Genomic DNA, 21835 nt, shown 5'->3' on the forward strand with positions numbered 1-21835 from the left:
ATTACTTTACTTTCTTAAACTAGTGGTTCTCTTTTTTTTTTTAACTCCAGCTGTCGGCCAGCGGCAAGCCGAGCCGCACTGACTAGACGTTGTAAAAAGTAGATTTTTATTTTAAACACACACTGTTCGGATACTATGTTCGTTGGATTTAGAAGTGTCTCCTAACGAAGAGGTGGAAATGTTAATTAGTGTGTGTATTTGTACTGGTAAGTAAATTAATCTAATTCACATTTTTAAATGGAGTTCTGCGTGGTCATTATCGAACATAGTGAGGCTGGCCGTGTGCTAGCAAACTTTATTTAAGCAATCGTGGGAACGAACATCGTAGTGACCGCATTGTCAAGTCCAGAGTCTTCTTGTGTTTGTTTTTACTATATCTATAGTTTGGGCTGTCAGAGTACAGAGTGCTTCTGTTTCATTAGTAATAAAAAAAAAAAAAAAAAAAAACTTCAGCGATGGCTAACGGCTAACAGCCTTTTAAAGATGGGCGGATGTGACGTGGGTGCTGTTTGTGCCCTCCGGTGGGCGGGGCCTGTGAGCGGAGAGGAATGTAAACAGCTAGCACGCCCGTTCACCCGCCACAGTTAGCACGGATCAGACGTCCGCACCCCGTGTCAGTAACCAGCATCTTATTTAGCCGGATGTTTGTTGTGACGTGGATGCGGGGGTCAGTGCCGGGTCCCAGGCGGACTTGACTCGGTGTCTCTGCGGAACAACAGCGAACTTAGCTGAGTTAGCTCGGAGAGCTAGCGTCGGGTTGGCTAGCTCCGGTAGCAGAAAGCAGCTTAACGCGGAGCCGTGAGTCGCAGGTTTCAGGGTTTCTGTCCGGTTTCTGCTGAGCTGGTGCGACAGGCCCGAGACCACCATCCGCAGTAAGTACAGACAGTTACAGTGTGTAGTTTCACGGTGAAGTGGTGGTTTGTTATTTGACTGAGCAACGTTACGGGAAACTTCAGCACTTGTTTGGCTGAGTACTGACTGTCCTCGGGGACTGAATCACTCTCCTCCTCCTCAGCCACACATTCTGATGAACTGACAGCCACATGTTCACACTTCTACTCCCTGCTGTACTCCCACAGTAATAGAACAAGATCCGAACTGTGGCGTCAGCTCAGGAAAAGATCAGGTGTGGCAAGGTCACCTGTACAGCATCAACACCCAGTATGTAGCTGGAGGACAGCAGTCAGTCCTGATGTACCTGACATGGATCACTGAGCAGGCCTACGTGGTCCCAGGGGTCAGGGGTCCTGAACCAAAGCCTCTTTATGAAATGACTTGTTGAAAGTCACAGAAAAGACACAACATGACCAAGGTTTAAAGAAACAAACATTAATCGAAAAACGAAAACCAAGCAAATGTAAACAGATGTAAAATAACACCTGGGTGTGCAGCAGGTGTGCCTTAACTTGATTAAAAGTGAAAAACTCCTGCATACTGTTGAGCTCACTGTTGGTGCTACACAAACACCAGTAGGTGTATCAGAAAGGTTTGGACCCGAGTATTGATCTGTACTGAAGTTTCATGACCTTCTGCATGAGATCAGTTAACGTGATGTGTTTTTACAGGTGAGTCACAGGGTTTTAGCCAAGGTGGCACAGACAGGTGTTAATCTGGGATCTGTTTAGTTGGTAGATGACCACTGGGTTTACTGTGTGAAGCAGTGTCTCTGCCCTGTCTTCTCACAGTGAAGGTTTTATTACATTAATGATGTTTTTGTTAGCAGAGGTGCTCCTTATCCTATGTGAAGTGAATGTAAAGGTACCACCACGAGGCTATAACCTGTTTCACCTGTTTTGTCTGACTTGTTGTCAGTGTCAGAAGACATGACATTTCATTTTAACTGTAGCTATGTACAGTTGAACTGTCTGTTGAAATCATATTAATGTCCTAGTGGTGTCATCAGGCTTGGAGACGACAGATCTCTAACATACAGTCTGGGTTACAAACTTTGAAATATGTAGCTGTTCACCAGGCAGGTGATAATGAAAGACATTATTCCGGTGCATTATGGGAAATGTAGAATTCAGTGTTTTCGGGCTTAAAGTCAGGAGATCTCGGCCTCTGCTGCTCAGGTCTGTATCCCTCAGTTTTACTACATACAGATAATAATGTTTTTCTCTCCTTCTGTGACAGTGATGGCTCCAACTGTTGGGAGACAGATGTGAGGAGGCTCCTCCACTCAGAATGTGTTGATTTCAACATAAATTGACAAATTAAGGGTTTATTCTTTCAGTGGTTTGATTTCCTGTCGTTTATCTGAGTCCAGGCATGGGCAGATTGTGAGACAATGAGCCCCTGGGCACAGACAAGTAAAAGGTCCCCTTCACCTCCTATATAGGACCCTCAGACTGAAAGACATAAAAATCACTATAAATGATGCAATGTGGCAACACGATGCGATCTTTGTGTCTCTGTGGTTTTTGACTTTCAGACATGAAAATTTAACAGCCATTAACAGTTATATTACCAAGAGTTTTTGTTGTATCCAACTGGGAAATAAATTCTTGGACTACTTAAAGATTTGTAGGTCTTATTGTTTGCTGTCCACCATTCTGTGACTGGTGTGATGGTTAAACAGGTATTTTATTCCATTATGATTAGTTGATTGCCATTTTAATAATCGATCAATAATTTCATTCATTTTTTGAAGCACAAATATCAAACACCGCGGCTCTACATCCCGTGTGGTGTCAGCTGGTGATGAGATTTACTGTCCAGCAGCATCTTTAATGTTTGATCCCTCTTGTCTCCTCCTCCCCAGGTGTGGCAGGACGTCTGGGACTGTTTTGACGACAAACGGAAATAATCCCCACACTTTATCTGACAGTCACATTTACAGCCACAAACAGGTTCTTTCTCTTCATATTTTCTACCTTCAACATCTGTTTGTTCATAAGGATTTGACCTGTGTTTGTTTTGTGTAACTCTGAGCTGGTGGTCGGCACATAGGGGTCTCCTGAGGGCCATGTTAAAGCTTCAGCTGCTCACTGTCAGCTCCTCCGTCACACCTTCATCTTAAAACAGCGCCTGTGAAGTCTGTGAACTTGTGACCAGAGCAGACGTCCTGACACTGAGGCTGTCTCTGATGAAGGTCTCAGCTCCTACACTTTGTCTTTGTGTACATGAGGAGCTGGTGTTTTCTCTGTGAAGCGGCGGACCTTGTTTCTCCAGAGCTAACCAGTCGATCAGCTGACGATGGCCGAGTCCAGCTCGGAACCGGCAGCTGCAGAACTGCTGATCGAACCCACTCTCACCACAGAAACCGTCTCCAAGGAACTGATAGTAACCACGGTGACAGAGGGGTCGGGCCGAACGTTGGGGTCGGACACCGGAGTCAAGGTCCCGAGCAGCAACGGAGATGCCGACAGTCCTCTACCCAGCAAAGAGGAGGCCACGCCCGCACCACAGGAGTCCTCATTGGTGTCGTCTGAAAACGGGACTGTAACCATGGTCACCACAGAAGAAGAATCTGTGTCTGCTCTGCTCAGACACATTGGGACTGAGGGAAGACAGAACAGAGCAGGAGACCCAGGTGAGGAGAGACCAGGTCCAGAGTAAACCTGTCTGTCTGACTGTAAACTAGCATGTTTCAGCAGTGGTGATGAGTAGACATACATGTACATGCAGCTATCACCCAGAATTCATAGCACCAGAGTTAAGATGTAACTGTTGTTTTAAAGTCTCACAGCTCAAACTGTCTTTTTATCAAACCTTTAGTTCTGTTTCCACAGATGAAGAAAAGATGTTAAAATGTTGCTGTTGATATGAATTACTTTTTTTTTTTTAACTGGTTAATTCATCCATTCATCAACTTCCTGTTGACTGCTCACTCCAGGTTGAGATCAAGTTTAATGATCAGCTGATTATAATATGAAGAACATGTCTGGAAATACTGACAAAAATGTGAAGAAATGCTGGTTTTCATTCATATCTCTCACAGTTACGTCATTGTGATGGTGAATCAGATATTAAATGATATTTATGTGATGTCAAAGAGGTAACCTGGTGAACCTGCCGACACCAGCGATGGTGGCAATGACCTCATAACCTGACCAGACTGTAAAACCTGACAGACTTATTTATGTCAGTGATAAAAACAGCTAACATGACCAAAGTTTACGGTGACTCATCATCACCGGTCATTGAAATGTCTCAGACAATCTAAATTTTTACATGAAGTAATTTTATAATTCGATCCATTCTTCAAAGGGAGGGAGGAAGGGGGAGGACTTGAACTGATGGTCTAACACGGTGACTGTACATACAGCTTAAAAAAGGTGTTGGTGTTCAGTTTCTGTTAGAGATGTTGGTTCAGAGGCTTTGCTGTGTCCCAGCTGGTTAACATTCAGGAAGTGGAGACTGGAGCAGGGAAACAGGAGACGCCTTCAATCAGCCTTTGTTGTTGTGGGATGTGATTGGCTGCAGGCCAGAGTGTGAGAGAAGGCAGAGACTCTGCTTATTAACACAGTGTTCAGATATGACCATTGACTGTGATCTTCACTGGTTCATCTGTCAATGAAAGGTTTTACTGGTGTCTTCAGGACATCAGAGAGCTCTGCTCTCTAATCTGTCCCTGGTCCTGTGTCTGTAGGTCTGGAGCTGGACCTGGAGGACAGCTCGTCTGTAGCCACGGCAGGTGGTTCAGAGGACCAGCGGGAGTCCACAGACTCGGCGTCCTTCTCCATCCCCAGTCTGGAGCTGTCAGACGGGGTCACGGCCACAGGAAACTCCCTGGACGTGGAAGACGGCCTGTCCTCGTCCTACTCTGCTCTGGGCGCTGAAGGCTGCTCTCTGTCCACCGAGGTCCCCAGTCTGAAGGGCGATGAGACGCAAGAAGCTGCAGGTGAGACGTCCACCAATGGTTTTTTTTTAACCAGATTTGATCTTGTAAGGCAGCGTTGTTCATGCTGAGGTGTTGAAGAAGAAAAAAAATTATGACAGAGCTAGTGTCAGGTTTTTATTCCCCCAAACAACAGCAGGTAAATCAGTAATGGAAACAACTAGATAGATAGATATAGATACTTTATTTATCCCCTTGGGGAAATTCATGTGAACTGTTGGTTACACACACACACACACACACACACACACACACACACACACACACACACACACACACACACACACACACACACACTCTGCTGGCTACACACACTCAAGATTTGTGTGTGTGATGCCAGTGTTTTATGTGTTGGTTCAGTTTGTCTCCAGGACGTTTGATGTAAAAGGAGGAAGCAGAACTAGAGAGTGATGTGCTGACATGTTGACACACAGAAACACACACACTCAGCAGTGATGTCAATGTTACTCACAGATTGTTCACTGCAGCTGCAGCAAAGATGGCCTCACTTGACAAACAAGATTTACTGTAATCTGAGTCCACTGTTACATGAAGTTCACGTACATGGACAGGTGGTTTTTGAGACATAAAGAGAATTTGTCAGTTTCTTTTTTCATGGAAAAATGACTGAAGTAACAAACTGTTAAATTAATGTCACGTAGATTATTTTTCTAGATTAACTGAATAGAAGTAACTTCTAGTTCAATCTCTAATATCCATAAATATCCACTTCTGATCGTCTCACAGACACATCAGCCTTGTTGATGTTATGAAGATAAATAAAACAGGTTTGTCATCCTCTGCGTAAGATGCATCTTACACATGAAAGACATGTTTTTTTTTTCTTTTTTCAGGCTGAAATCAAAAATGTCTCTGTAGCGTTTTTTACACAGAGATCCCAGTATGTTACTGTCAAGACCCTTCATTATGATGCTTTTACTTGTTTACACTGAACCAAACGAAGTCGATATGATGCCGCCCCAGTTTGTGAGTTTAGAGCATGTTGACGTTCAGGAGTCAGAGGTGTAACACAACAGCCGGCATCTGTCCCACAATGCCAGCTCTCACTTTTACACGGATGTTGTAAAAGTGAGAGTGACTTCCCCCCCACCAGAACAAGAATGGCCTTCTCATTCTGTGTTTGTCTGTTTTATACCAAACTCTGAGGCAGAGTAAAGCCACGACACTCTTCCCTATGTAACAGGAGTTTGTGTGTTGAGTAAAAATAACAGAGCGTCTCCAATTCTGTCTGTAACTCCGCTGTGACTTGTCCTCATCAGCTCCAGTGACTCATTCCTCATTTACAGGCTTTAGTCTGATTTAGTTCAAGCAGAAAAACAGTGACAGGGTGAACAGGGCGAGGTGAGCCTTCACAGAGGTGAATCACAGGAATAGAGTGGTTCAGTGAGATTAGAGGAAATTACAGGATGGAGAACCAGAAAACACTGTGCTGCCCGAGTCAGTGTTTGAAACAGTGAGAACTCATACGGAGGAAGATGAAGAGACTCTGGGCTGAAGAGTTTGTTTTCTTCTGTGGATTAAATTGATCCCTGAAAAATGCATGTTACAGCAGCACAGAGGCAGGTGAAGAAAAAACAAAGAGCTCTTTTAATAAGAATCTAAAACAAGATAAAATCAAATAGAGTTGAGATTAAGAAATATATATTAATATGCAGGTGAGATTTGAATAATAATGCACATAAACACTGTAATATGAATATGTACAATATATTTAACAATGTACACACTGTACAGTATTATAGAAATATGATGTAAATAAAGTAGAAATCGTAGTGAACAGTGATTTTAACCGTCAACACATCAGAACCAGGAAAAACCAGCTGTGGAAACAGTTGAAGTCTGTGTGTGACTGTAGTCGTCATCTTGTCCACAGGGGGCGCTGTCGCTGCTGCAGCAGCAGTTCCTCCTGCTGCCGCTGCCGCTGCCTCCTCCTCCACAGCTGCTGCAGCTGTGGAGCCCAGGCCGTCCATGCCCGCGTACTACCTGGTGAAGTGGATCACCTGGAAGGAGAAGAAGACCCCCATCATCACTCAGAGCGAGAACGGACCCTGCCCCCTGCTGGCCATCATGAACACACTCTTCCTGCGCTGGAAGGTAAAACACACACACACACACACACTCGTATCTCTAATCAGGTTTATTTCTCTCTCTAAGTATTTTAAGTTTGGCCTCAGATCTGGATGACTCACCAGGAGCGTCATCATCAACACTGAGTCTCTTTAATTACACTGTGATTATTGACTAAAGCCCCATACAGTCAGAATGAACATGAAAAGGAGGGGGTGGGCAGGGGTCGCAGGTGTCTTCACTGTAATTTAACTCATGGTTCCTGACATTTTAACCCTGGTGAAATAACAGGATCTGGTCTGTAACAGGCACAGGCATCCAGCAGGACAAAGCCTAAAGCCTCTGCAGGGGGACGCTGCAGAGCATCACCTGCTACCATGACACACAGTTAATATGTAGTTTATATGAGTCTTTATACTGGATCCGTGTCTTTGTGAGGGGGCAAAGACTCTGTGGTGTAAGTCTGAAGGACGAACTGCAGTAGTCAGACCTGCAGAGCCTCTGATCCTCTGTTTACTGTCCACACCTGTGTTACACTGGGAACTGTTTATGATTCAAAGAAAGGAAAAAAACCTGGTTAAATAAAGTTAATCTATAAATAAAGGTAGAAAATCATTTGTATGTGGCTCCCTGTAAAAACCCATGGTCCTGATCCAGCTCCAGATCCCAACTTTGTTGCTATGACAACAGCTCCAGATAAATGTTTAACCAGCTCTGAAGAACCAAACAGCCCTGCTCTGAGTCTGCAGGTAAACCAAGACTGTGTACACGTCAGTGTGGTCACATGACTGATGACTGTGATTTAAGTGAGCTGACACTTTTAATCCTGTTCTTTGTTTGTTAAACCTCAGTATCATTTGTACTCAGTGTGTGTGTGTGTGTGTGTGGTGTGTTCGTTCAGGCGAAGCTTCCTGCTCAGACTGAAGTGGTCACCACCGAGGACCTGATGGCTCACCTGGGTAAGATCTCACGCACACAGAGGTGTCATCCAATCAGCTGCTGATTTTACCTGTCAGAGGGTTTTAAGGGTGGACTGCTCTGCTCTCAGTCAGTGTGAATAAAGGTTCAGTATTTAAAGGAAAACTCTCACCTGTCTGACTCGTCTATAGTGACATCGTCATCAGTAATAGCATGATGCAACAAGCCTCTGATAAATTGATATACCAATGATGATTCCCCCAACACCTGGAGTCAGAGCATCAGTGAGAAATCCTGACTCAGGGACAGGCCGACCAGCCTTTGTAGCTCCATCTCTTTCCCTCTGCAGCTGGTTCAACATGTAGAAACCATGAAATTCAACAAAATGCGATGACATCACTCCTATCTTCACCTTCCTTCATTGACCACCTGTTAATTATAGGATTGTTTTTAACAAGCTCTTGCTCCAAAATACATTTCTGAACTCTTCAGTTGTTGTTATGTGCCGGATCACAGGTTTTCTGTGTCCTCAGTGTCAACCCTCTCAAAACACAAACGGACATTTTAATATCCACAGCCTACAGTCTGGGCCACCTTTAGTGTCTGTTGCTGCATGTGTTGATTTTATGTTTTATTTATTATGAACTTTATTGTTGTAATTTACCTGCTCGGGTGTTGCTATGGAAAAGGAGCTGTCAGCTGTTACTGTCTGATGTTTATCACATGATAACAACAAAGTGATGCAGTGATGTGTGTGTTTGTTCTGTAGGAGAGTGTGTGTTGTCTGTCACACCCAGAGAGAAAGCTGATGGGATGGAGCTCAACTTCCAACAGGTAAACACACACACACACACACACACACACACACACACACACACACACACACATATACACATACACACACACACACACACACATATCTGCTGAGGCAAACGGCAACATGAAAATTTATCTTTGACCTTGTAAGTTGTAGTTTGACAGAATAAGCCCTTAAGTCCTTAAGTCCCTTACCTGCTTTTTCCAGAGCTTTCAACTGCATCAGATAGTCTTCATCAGTGAAGTAACTCACTACAGAGGAGCTTGAGTTGAGATTAGTTTGTCGAACATGAACACTGACTGAACAAAAGACTAACTGTGGAGCTATGACTGACGTGTGTGTGTGTGTGTGTGTGTGTGTGTGTGTGTTCAGAACATGAGTGATGCCATGGCGGTCCTCCCTAAGCTCTCCACAGGTCTGGATGTTAACGTACGTTTCACTGGAGTCACAGACTTTGAATACACACCTGAGTGCATCGTGTTCGACCTGCTGGACATCCCACTGTACCACGGCTGGTTGGTCGACCCACAGGTAACACTCAGCTTGTGTGTGTGTGTTTCCCCTGTTTGTATGTATGTATGATGGAGCATGAGATGGAAATATCAAATCTCATGTTCAGACTCAATCCAACAATGTGTGAGTCCGTCTCTCAACACCTTCCCTCCTCTGTCTCTCAGCTCTGAGCTCATTGGTTCCTACTGAAGACGTAGATCTCAAGAAAACTCCTCACAAATATATAGTTTAGTGTACAGCTGCTAACTGTAGTTTTTATCAGACAAACAGGAGGAAATATATAAAGCATTTGTTGGGGACTGTTTTCAGTGGTGGATTAATCCATGTTTGGTGCTGTAGTGAGAATTTGTGGCAGCAGGACTGTGTGTGTGTGTGTGACTGAGTCAGAATAAACTACAGTGTGTGTGTTCATGGTGATGAGGGAACATGTCGCCCAGGGACACAGTGAGACACACACAGTGTTTTAATCAGATTCGGGTTCAGATATAACATTAACAGCACTTGTTAGTATGAGGCAGTCAGAGCTGTTTGGTTCAGCTCGTGAAGAAAAAGTCAGAATGTGAACAGAATTTGTGAATTTGTGAATAACGAGCCTCCATCTGTCTGAAACTTGTTCTGTGGTTGTGTTAATGATTCTACAGCAGTGATCGGGTTGTGTAAGTGAACCTGTGTGAATATGAGAGTAACAGAACAAACACACTGATGTTTACTGTGACTGATGAACACGAACCAGTGAAACCAGTGGAGCTCTGTCAGTCTATAAACAGGGATGGAAAATGTACTGTAGGTAATTAGTTGTTAATGATTCATTAGCAGAGATTGTGACCACATTATCCTTCGTGTGTGTGTGTGTGTGCATGTGCGTGCAGAGTCCAGAGATGGTGGCTGCTGTGGGGAAACTGAGTTACAACCAGCTGGTGGAGAAAATCATCGACTACAAACACTCTGCTGACAGCAGTCGAGTCAGTGAAGGTAACACACACTTGAACATGAACGAACACACTCATAAAAACATGACCACACACACAGCACACTCTGCAGACACTGACTGTGCACAGAGGTCTGATGAATCACCCTGTTTGTGAACCAACAGCTCTCACTGTGTGTGTACATATCTGTGTGTATGTGTGTGGTGTCTCTACATGATGTGTGTGTGTTTTCTCCAGGTCTGGTAGCAGAGCAGTTTCTGGAGTCGACAGCGACTCAGTTGTCGTATCACGGTCTGTGTGAACTCAACACGACGGCCAAAGAGGGAGAGATCTCTGTGTTCTTCAGGAACAACCACTTCAGTACCATGATCAAACACAAGGTGGAGACACACACACACACACACACACACACACACACACACACACACACACACACACACACACACACACACACACACACACACACACACACACACACGCGCACACACACACACAAGGAGGCTAGCTGTGGGTCAGGTGAACTGTGTTCCACCTGGTAACACATGAACATGGATTTTTAATGCTGAAGGCGTTTAGTGTGGACAGACACAAACTGTTACTGGCTGCTTGTAATAAATACCTGTTGTTAATAAAGTTTTCTCCTCTCTCTCAGGGTCACCTGTACCTGCTGGTGACAGATCAGGGTTTCCTGCAGGAGGAGGGTCTGGTCTGGGAGTCTCTTCATAACGTTGAGGGCGATGGGAACTTCTGTGACTCTGACTTCAGACTGTGTCATCAGAGAGCTCCGCCCACCTCCACCCTGCCCCCCACGGCCCAGGACCAGCAGAGACAGATTGACCAGGTGAGACAGACAGACAGATGGACCAGGTGGTGCTCTGACAGAGCTAGTTTAACCAGTCACTGACTGATCTTGTTGTTGGTGTTAGGACTACCTGGTGGCGGTGTCCCTGCAGCAGCAGCAGGGCGGGGCCCCGGGGCCCCTCAGTGACCTGGAGTTGGCCCGTCAGCTCCAACAGGAGGAATACCAGCAACAGCAGCAACTCCAGCAACAACAGCAACAGCAGCAGCAGGGATCAGTGCAGGCAGCACAGCAGGTAACGGAGACTCACAGCTGCAGCCCCACAGGTCTGTTAACGTGGTTGGAGACTCTTTGTCTTGTTTCTTAACATTTGGACATTGTGGACTTTTTGAATGCACCCTGAGTCACATCAGACAGCATGGGCTTCCTGAATTAACCTGAAGTGTTGCCATAAAACATCTTTACCTAATTTTTAATGTTTGTGGCTCTGAATTCATTAAGCATGAAAATGAGCTGTGTTCATGATGTAGCATCTGTACCGTCACTGTCACTTCTTCAAAACAAATTTGAATGAATTGGAAGTGAATCCATTCACTGTATGAATAAACTGTTAAAGCTGTCGCTGTAACAGAACGGTCCCAGGGTTGAGGTTCGTTCAAATAGATTAACACGTGTGTTTTAAAGGAGACTCCACAGAGAGGAACTTGTTAGTTGAGGATGTGATCATCTGACCTTGCTTCATTATGTCACTGAAAATGTCCTGGAAAATTATCTAAGAGGCGGCAGAACTTCATTCAGAATCCTCCTGTTTCTAAGTTTTCTTCAGTATCACAGTGATCCAGTGACAGCTGTCTGTACGTCCATGATACAGTGCAAACAGGAGCTGATCACAGCTGATTTAGCTGCTGTTAATGAGACAGATTGACTACATGGAAACAGATACAGGCTCAGGTTATAGCCAACAGCTCACTCAGTGACTCACCTCTTGTTTTCCTCCCCGTTGCATAACTTCACATTCTGCAGTGTTTTTAAAACAATGATTTTATATCTTTTGCTTCTGCTTATGTTTGAAATCTGTGAACCCTGTAGTAAATGTAAACATTGCCATCTTTTAAATATATAATATCTAAAACTGAACAAACCTTGTAGACCTTGGTAACCACTGAGATAAATCAGCGGTCTGTTCCTTTAAACACATGGTGACTCATGTTGGCTTCCTGTTTGCAGGTCAGAGGTCAGGGGTCACAGCAAGCCAGGAGGAGAGACAAGGACTCAGACTGTATCCTCCTATAGACTCTTCATCATCTTCATCATCTGTAACACACACACACGAGCACACACGAGCACACACACACACACACACACACACACACACACACACACACACACACACACAGTCAGCTCGATGCCAAACCCCAGTGCTTTGTTCCACAGGTGACAGTTTGGGATTCCAGGTTTGGGAACGTTTGTAAATTTGTAAGAAATGAAGATGAAGTCTGGTAGAACACACAGGTACAACTGTAACAGTCTTTATAAAGGGTTTGTAACACATAACTAATGTCTTTATTAACAGTCAATAAAATCATTTACTGATGTTAAATTGATCAGTTATAAATCATATATAAGATACATTTACAGAGCGTGTGGAGCTGAAACAGTTCAACAAAAAGAAAATCTAAAATATTTTGCTATTTTCACAGTTGTTTTAGTGCTTATAGACAACAACATAATGAGATCAGCTCTGGTTTACTAATTTAATTAAATAATTACAAAAATTAAACTTTCTAATTAGCCATCAGTAGAAGCGAACCAGTCATCTGCAGTTACAAAAGTTCAGTCATTAATTAAAGGCCTTTTTAAAAATCCAAGAGGTGTGTGGATTTAAATATTGATCAGTGGTTAAAACACTGATTTTGCCTCCGATTATCTTTGGCTTTTTGCAGAAGGTCAGAGGTTAAATGATTCATTTGAACGTTTTACCTGAAGGAAAGATGCAGTAAAATTCTTGCTGGAGAAAGAACAGCAGCCACAACTGACAACCCAAAAGTTTTTCTTATTGATGGTTTATAGCTGATCTATAAAGCTTTGATAAATGATTTATTAACCGTTAATGAAGTGATAAGTCACAATTGTTACATTGACAATGGCACCAAGCGATGATGAAGGAAAATTGGTGAAAACCTGTTTATTTGATCTGTAATCTCTCTTTTATTGACCAGAATGACATGAGCAGTTTTTTCTGATGAGACCAGTTTCATCAGCTGAAGCCACGTTTCTGCATTAATTCATTTTTCCTGCTTGTTTTCACACCAGTGGAAAATAATAATGGATCAGAGTCATTTTACATGTTTTAGAAGAGTCGGACAGTCTTCTGTAATTCTTCTCTTTTATGAAAACTTGAATTTATGGAGCTTTTTAACCCTGAAAGTGCATTTACAAAAGTAAAAGAAAATCAGGTTTTCTCCAAATTCCACTTCTATATTTCATGATTTTGACTTAAATTTTTCCATCCTCTGTGAATGCTCCACCACAATTAACATTAAAAAGTTCCTGTTGTTGTTGTTATGTGACCTCCTCTGAGGAACTTGATCCTTTCCCATTAATCAGCCTCACTGCAGATGAAACTAAACTTTAAACCAGGACGTCAGCAGAGACCAACCATACAAAACTCCCTCCACTGATTTTGTTTCCATTGATGCACAAAATAAGCTCTGAAGTTCAATAAAGTTTTTCATTTTGATAACTGTTGATATCTGGCTCCAGTTATAGAGGAAGCTCCTTTTTAAACCCATGTCAGTCATTATTCATTTATTACTAGAAATTGAATCTGTATATATTTCTGGAGTGAGACCGGGAACGTTTCAGCCCCTGTTCATGGTCAGACTCTTTCACTTCAGATTTGTAACCGTGGTAACGGGACTGTAAGGCAGCAAATGGCTTTACCTTTATCCACAACTTTTCTAGAGACGGCGTCAAATCCAACATTTCTCAACAACTGATGAGCAGGCTGCAGTGGATCAGAAGGACAGTGTATCGTGTGAACACCTGAGTTTTTTAATCAGACTGATCGTCAAAGCTCAGATGTTGTCACTTTTTTTCCTCCTTTAGTTGTAGTTTGAATTTTAAATTTCTCTCCTGCTGACAGTTAATTGGAACTTAAGGCTGAACTCTCGCTAAAATTAGAACCAAATTAAATCTTACTTCTTTGAAGTTGTTCATTAATAATTTACCTGTAAAATAAACAGTTACGTAAAAATAAATAAACCAAAATCTAATGTGACATTTTGTTGTTTTACTTAAACTGTGTTTCATTAAAACGTGTTTAATTACAGCAGGTAATCTTTTATGTTGGTGCCAACATGAACCTTTTTCATTCTGACATTAGAGCAACACTTTTTTCTAAACCTTGTATAAAAACATTTTTCTACAGAAACAACAATACAATCTAAAACTAAATGTCACAGCTGCTCAAAAACATTTCCAATATAAAATACAGGGGAAAAAAAGATTGAAATGACAAATTTGTGATCACAGCCCGAGTCAGGACAGAAATCTGATGATGTGTTCACTGCCACCTGTCAGTGCTCGTCTGTTCTCACAGGTTTGACAGCTGGTCACATTTGTTGACTGCAGAGCTTATGACTGAGCAGAACTTTGATCTGTATGGAAGCTCGAACCTGCCTGGAAAATAAACAGATAAAAGAAATGATACAAGAATAGTTCTTTTGAACTAAATATTTTTTAATAGAAATATAAGTAGAATTTCTATCCTGCTGTAATAACCGAGATTTTCTCATATCTGGACTTTCTGATTAAATATTTTGACTGTAGTTATGATTTAATTTCAGATAAAGTTTTCTCTTATTATCTCATCCTAATGAGCTCATTTAAAACTTAGTATCTCATAGTTTTGTCAAAGTCAAAAAAAATGACAAAGGTTCTCAGATTTGTGACTTAATTCTTTATTGAAAACACATTTTGATTTATATATTTATGACTCAGTATCAGAGTGTAATTTTGTCTTAAGTCAAAATGTTGATGTATTAATGACTTAAAATTTGGACTGTTCATCAAGATTTTTAATGTATCTATCTTATTATTCTTTAATACTTAAAGTCAGAATTTTAACATATTGTTGGCTTAATATAATCTGGACTCTATATAAGAATTATTTTTGATTTATCTGTATTTATATCTGAAAATTTTATCTTAAGTGAAAATGTTGATTTATTATCCTATATATAATTTATCTGATCATTTCTGACTTAATATCTCAGAATTATATTTATAAGTTAAACAGTTGGTTCATTATCTCATATTTGTCTCAAAATTTTTGTATTCATGTATTTTTGTCTTTTCCTGGCAGATTCAAGCCTCTGTACATTTAAATCTGTTGTGGAAACAAACTGGACGAGAAAAAAAAGTTTTTTGATTCTTTCGACTGAATCCATGTTAATTCTGCTGCTGATTCACAGTCCTGGTCTTAAGGCATTAACAAAAACCAGGGCCAGTTCTGGTCTCTGAAATGAACCAGAACAAAATTCAGTAACACACTTGTCCTGATTTAAACAACTTCTTTAAGCCACGTTGAACGGTTAACATCTTAAACTGAGAAATAAAAGTGTTCTCTAATCAGATGTTGGTTTCAGAGAAGTGCATTTAGCACTTACAATTTTCCCATCATGCCTCTGTGAGTGTTTCGGGGCATCGTCGTTACTTTCTGTCTGTCATCTGGTATTTTTTTCTTTGGTGTGATTGTTGAGCTTCAGTCTGACTGTCTGACCGCTGCCATGCTCTGTTCAGCTTTGTATTTAATTTGTCATGATGTCAAATTGTCAATAAAAACAAAACCAAACCTTGAGGTGTCTTTCACTGATTTGTTGAAAAATACAGATTTAACCCAAAAGAGTCTCAAGTCTTGTGACCCGTTTAACTTTTCAACCATTTTTCTACGTTGAAGTATGACGCAGCAGTAGAGCTCCAAAGTTGGTTGTTTTGAAGACGTCTCCCCATTCATTCGCTATGGAAATCTTTTCGCCTTTCATCACCATTTATGTCGCCATGGTTACTCAAATTGCTTAGAAAAGTCATAGCACACCATTCCCGATTGAGCCACGCGCATTGATATATATATATATATATTGTCTGGGTTTTCTCCACCTAGCATGCTAGTTGGTATGGTGCTGTCCTTGCATGTTTTAAACATGCCTTTGGTAAAAAATCATAACCTCCATGCTAAATGTTTAAATAAGTATTGGCCAATGGTATCCTGAATACTAATGAGAACCTCAATCCATTTCAACCTGACTTCACAGCCCTTCACAGGACATGACAAGGTTACAAGTTACTCTCTGACCCTGGGGAAAGTGCCATCTTGGTTTTAATAGATCCTAGTTCTGCCTTCAACACTCTGGATCATGGCGTCCTTTAACTCATCTCAAACAGTGGGTTGGTATTAAGTCTACAGCACTAAACTGGTTTAAACTGGTCCCTTCTTTGCTGATGATTCACAGCTGTACCTCACACTAAAATTTAGGGATTCAAGGGCATTTAAGGCTGGATGGTAAATAATTTCACACACTGTTAAACTCCCCATAAATATTTTTATTCTCTTATTTAACAAAATAATGTTTCTCTGAGAGAGTTACAGGTGGGGAAAATCCTTTGTAGTCGTCCTTGTGTCCACAGTTTACTGCAGCAGCTCAGGTGGTAAAAAGGAAGAACAATAAATAATATTAATAATAGTAATATTATATGAATAAACGGGCATGCCACTAGTATAAACATTAGTATACATTACTGTCTCTACATTATGTTATATTGTAGCTCATTTTCTTTAAGTCAGAAGCTCATACTCACCTTTTCTGTCCTCAGTAAACAGCAGCTCGAGTGTCAGAGTAGGAGGAGTAGTAGGAGTAGGACAGAGAAAAAAATAATGGTTAGTAAGACAAATAGTCCTTGAACTTCTAAATAAGTGACATTATATTTACATGAATAAACAGGCATGTAGCTAGTATACCTCATACTCACCTTTTTCATTCACAGTTTACAGCAGCAGCTCAGGTGGTAAAAATGAAGAACAATAAATAATGGTTAGTGAGACAGACAAATTAAATTTTAATGAATTATTACACAACAACTGATATATGTATAAACAGGTGAAGCACAAAGTGTGTAGCTAATATTACTTCCTCTGTTTTTATATTAAAGTCTATTCTAGATCACTGTTTCTTCCAGTCAGAAGCTCGTACTCACTTTTTCTGTCCACAGTGAAGGGCAGCAGCTCAGGAGGCAGAGGAAGAGGAAAATAAATAATGCTTAGTGAGGCTAATTATCAAGTAGATAATAACAATAACAATAAATATGCGTAATATAAGGAGAAACAATAAACAGTCAGAAGCTAATACTCACCTTTTTTGCCCTAGGTCAGCTGGGATCGGGTGGAGCTGATCCCAGCTGACTTTGGGGCGAGGGTGGGGTTACACCCTGGACAGGTCGGCAGTCTATCACAGGGCTGACGTATAGAGACAAACAACCATTCACTCACACTTACACATACCCGCACTTTAGAGAAAATCACCTATACATTTTAATTAAAAGTCATACTTTACGTTAAATCCAAACATTTTTGTTTCATTTGCCAACAATGTTCTGTTTATTCTGGTATTTATGATAAAGAAAATGAGTTTTTCACATTTGAGAAACTAAAACTGCCTGAGAAGTAACTGAAGCGATTAATTGATTAATTTTCTGTTGATCAGCTAATTAACTGCTCCTGCTCCAAGAACACAAAACTCCACAGCGGTTAGGAAACAGGTTTCAGGTTTATTGAATGAGTCGCCATGCAGTTTAGTGAGGACACGTGACAAACTGTACGATGTGTGTGTTGGTTCTGTACATGATTGAAATTCAGGAGACACACAAACTGATCGATTTGATCGGCTGAGCTGTGAGCTGATCGTCAGCTGCTGTGAAACAAACTGAGAGGATCCTAACGGACAAAATTAAGTGGACGTTTACAGGTTTACATTCTGAGTCTGTGTGAGGAGGAAGAGGAGGGTGGAGCTGAAGGAAAGGCTGTGCAGAGAAATTTAAATTTTGTGTTTCATCAAATGTGTTTCAGAAACCGTCTTGAGCTTCAATCTGAAGGTTTTTCTTTCCAAATCGACTGTAATTTAGAGGAATTTGTGGTATAATCGTAAATTTTATATTATATTTATATTATATTTTTATATATTTATATCTCATGATTACAAGATAAAGATCTAATAATTCTGAGTATTCTCATACTTAACTTGTAAATTCGATTTTGTAATTACGACCAAAGAGCTTGTAATTATAAGCTTTGTATATGTCATAATTAAAAGAGATCTATTAAATGTTGTTGTGTAAATGTGTTGACTTTTGTATTTTTTAAAACTGAACGACGCTTGCCTTAAGATACAGACCTGAGACCAGTAATGTCAGACCAGGTTGTAGAGTTTTTGGATTTCAAACTGGAGAACAACGAAAGAAAGTTCCCTCTTTCAAAATAAGATTTCCTGCTGTAAAAGTTTCCATCAGTGTTACATTACATTACGGTCAGCTCTGCCTCCTCATCCTCTGCCTCATTATGAGATGATGCTGTTTGTAAAAAGACAGAAAATACCTCAGAAATCGCACTGAAATCCAAAGTGTTTTCATCTTGGTTATTTTTCTTCACACAGTGAAAAATTAAGATTTCATTAAGCCGTCAGTTTGCCTCACATGACGTTAGCATCATTAACATTTTCCATTGAAATCAAGACAACTAAAAATCCCATGTTGTTCTGCTTGAGTTCAATAGAAACTCAATAGATGCCTCGATAGAATCAAACTAAATAAGTTGTTTTAATGGATTTAGTGCTGAATGTTTAGTACCAAACAAAATTAAAAACAACAAGGAATCTTTTACAAATGACAGAAGACTTTTTCATTCAGGATAAATGCACTTAAAGAGTTTTTCACATTGAAATTCTTGAATGTGTTCAGAGCTGATGGAAGGAAGAAAGAAGGCAATGAAAGGTTTATAGTAGCAGGGACGAGTTTCATCAGTCCGCAATGTCCTCCTCTCCGGACCCACCAGACTTCACCCAGAAAAACAAGTTTTAGCAGCTTTAATTTTAAATTCATATTAAAAGGCATTTTTGCATTTATTTGATAGTTAACAGTGGGAAACAACAAACAAGGATTACTTATTCAAAATTACACTTTACACTGCTTTAAATTTGAAAAGTGTCAATTCAGCTAAATGTTTCTGTTATCAAATTGTGACCAGAATAACTTGAAAATATGAATAAATTATTTTTCCATCGTGACTGATGAAGGAGAGGAAGATATTGAGTGTTGAAACTAGTATCTGAAGTGGTCAAACGTCTGATAGAAAAGCACTTCTCAGGTTTGGGACCCGAACACCTTCGTCCCTCCTGTTGCATTGATAAGAGTTTGTACCTTCTGTACATCTCAAGGCATCTGTTTTTCTCACAGGAAAACGAACTTAGTTCATTTACATACATACATATTCACAAATGAATGAGAGAAATAACAAGAAAGAGTATTTGCTATTTAAGTTGCTTATCAGGTAAACTTTAGTCACAGCTGCATCTTTGTCAAGCGCGGTTGCGTATAAAGAAGCAGGCTAACAGTTAGCAGAAGGTAACATGATGCCTCTTTTACAAGAACAGATCTGTGCTTCCTCTTCAATAGTGGTCAAAACACAAAAAACCCGCAGAACAACTGTACAGATGTTAATTGTATGACAGTAACACACAACATTGGCTTTATTCCAGTGAAAGGCTTTTATAGTGTATTTACAGTTAAGCTAAAGTAGATTTCCACCTGGTTGCAAACAGAAAAACAGCATGTTATCTGATTGGTAACCCATTTTTCCTGTCGCAGTTCAGGACACGTTAATGCGCAGGAATAAAACATAAAACTTGAGATTAAATATAGAGAAAAAAGTAAAACTGATTGGTTATCTTATGTGCAAGATTACAAGCAATTTTCATCACTTTTAAACACTTTATAGACAAATCAAACTGATTGATTGAGAAAATAATTGGCAGATTAATTGAAAATGAATCGTGGTTGTTTGTTAGTCATTAGCACGACAATGACCTTAAATGCTTGCTAGTCAGGTGTGTTTTTGTTCTGTCTTCAGTCGATCATCATGTTGTTTTATCTCTTAGCCATAACTTGACTTATACCTCCATCAGACATACAACTTAGTTATGAATGTGGGGTATAAAAGCAGTGACTAGCTAACAGCTAGCTAGCAGCCTGTTGGCTTGCTGCTGGCTATTAGCTAGCTGTTAGCTAGTCACTGCTTTTATACCCTCACTTTTACACATCTACCTCATGTTTGTACCTGCAGTTATGTTTACAGCAGAGGAACATGCAGGGAGTTACAGACCTGAACAAACTGTTAGCGAGCTAATTAGTGTGACAATAAATTCAGTAACACTAGCTAACACGGCTGCCTGCTGGATTTGCTAGCTTGTCTACTAAGATCAACTGAAATTTTTCTCTAGAGAGAAGAAATAATCTCACTGACTTCTCACAGGCAGAAAAGCAGTATTTCTATGTACAAACATACAGGTGTGAAACACTGGAATAAAGCCACTGTAAAGTGTTACCAGCAATAGTAACATTATTATAAGCGTTACAGTAGAGACAAGCAGAGTTTGCTTGTCAATACTGAGAACACGTCTGTTTCAGTTTTAGTGGACGGTTTAAAAAAAAACAAAACATTCACATATCCAGGAAACTGATCCTTATTGATCTCCTCGGAAACACAGAACCAGAGTCCGTCGCTCTCATTAGTCTTGAGTTAATCACAGGAATGTATCTTGTGTTGAGTGTTTGTTAAATATGCACACATATTGTTATCAGACATGTTAATTCAGTTCAGTTATACACAGATGGGCAGACTGTAGATGATGACGATGATGATGATGATGATGGCTCAGTCTGGACAGGAAACTATCCAGGTCCTGGTCCAGTTCATCTGGAACCGTGTGTTCTGTTACACTGCTTCCATGTAAATGCTCCTTTTGAATTCAACACTGTTTTGTTTTCATTAGCATCATTAGCATGTTGTGTAGCGAGTGTCTTGACAGAAACTCAAAATGAAATTAATCTTGGACCTTCCTAAACCTGGCTTAATCCTGCAGATTAAATAAATTGATGATCTGACACGATCAATTTTAATTGGTTCTTTTTCTCACCAGATGTTTCTAGTTCTTCAAGTTTCATCATGTACGTGAAAATTCATGAGTCTTAAAAGCTCTTAAAATGTAGGAAGGTAGCGATTAGCACTGCGCAATACATCTGATTAAAATAGTGACCTTACGTTAAATCTCAGCTTTACTAACACTGCTGATAAAACAATATTAGCTCTGGCAAAAATATTCTTCTTGTACCAAAAGTAGGGTTAAGAGAGCTTCTTAATCTCAACAACTGCACATCAAACAAGCTAATCAGCTGATCCAAACTCCCGCTGAGTTCAAAACCAGACAGTAAAATGATGTTCATGTTGGCTGACTGCAGACCAGAGATGGACTGTAGGCCAACAAGGATTCAGTCATTAGTTTAAACTTGTGGATGACATTTTCCCTTCCTCTGGGCCGTTGCCCATTCAAGTTTGCGAAAACTAAAACAAAAGTAGAATTAGTTTTAATGATTGTGATAAATATCTGGTGAAAACATGTAAAACTCAACATGTCAGGGAGTTCTGTCAGCAGACGGAGAGAACCTGGTCTCAGACTCCATGTCAAATAAAAACCGATCATTTCTAAACCGTTTAGTTTCATCCAGAGAACAAAGAAAACAGATGTAAACAACACAAAGTTCACGTTGTGCTTTCTCCATTCAGTGTTTTTCTCACCGTTCTGTTCTTTCAGAAAAAGCAGACC

General features: G+C 40.6%; 1 protein-coding gene across 1 annotated transcript; it reads left to right on the forward strand.

Annotated features, from left to right (window-relative positions):
* The first annotated feature begins 557 nt into the window (after window positions 1–557).
* Window positions 558–15765, forward strand: mindy1 (MINDY lysine 48 deubiquitinase 1). The gene is made up of 12 exons (XM_022747411.1): window positions 558–872; window positions 2762–3532; window positions 4592–4843; window positions 6735–6955; window positions 7830–7887; window positions 8616–8680; window positions 9036–9194; window positions 10046–10148; window positions 10343–10485; window positions 10758–10946; window positions 11032–11199; window positions 12132–15765. Exons 2-12 carry the CDS (start codon window positions 3196–3198, stop codon window positions 12195–12197), a joined length of 1761 nt encoding a protein of 586 aa, XP_022603132.1. The 5' UTR covers window positions 558–872; window positions 2762–3195; the 3' UTR covers window positions 12198–15765.
* Window positions 15766–21835: the final 6070 nt, after the last annotated feature.

Source organism: Seriola dumerili, unplaced genomic scaffold (assembly GCF_002260705.1).
Source record: "Seriola dumerili isolate Sdu_G_001 unplaced genomic scaffold, Sdu_1.0 BDQW01000110.1, whole genome shotgun sequence".
Lineage (NCBI taxonomy): Eukaryota > Metazoa > Chordata > Actinopteri > Carangiformes > Carangidae > Seriola > Seriola dumerili.

Coding starts and splice junctions, on each gene's coding strand:
- mindy1 (XM_022747411.1), top strand. CDS start 3,196: ATGGCCGAGTCCAGCTCGGAACCGGCAGCTGCAGAACTGCTGATCGAA. Junction 10,149..10,342: donor CAGCAGTCGAGTCAGTGAAG/GTAACACACACT, acceptor TGTTTTCTCCAG/GTCTGGTAGCAGAGCAGTTT. Junction 11,200..12,131: donor CAGTGCAGGCAGCACAGCAG/GTAACGGAGACT, acceptor TCCTGTTTGCAG/GTCAGAGGTCAGGGGTCACA.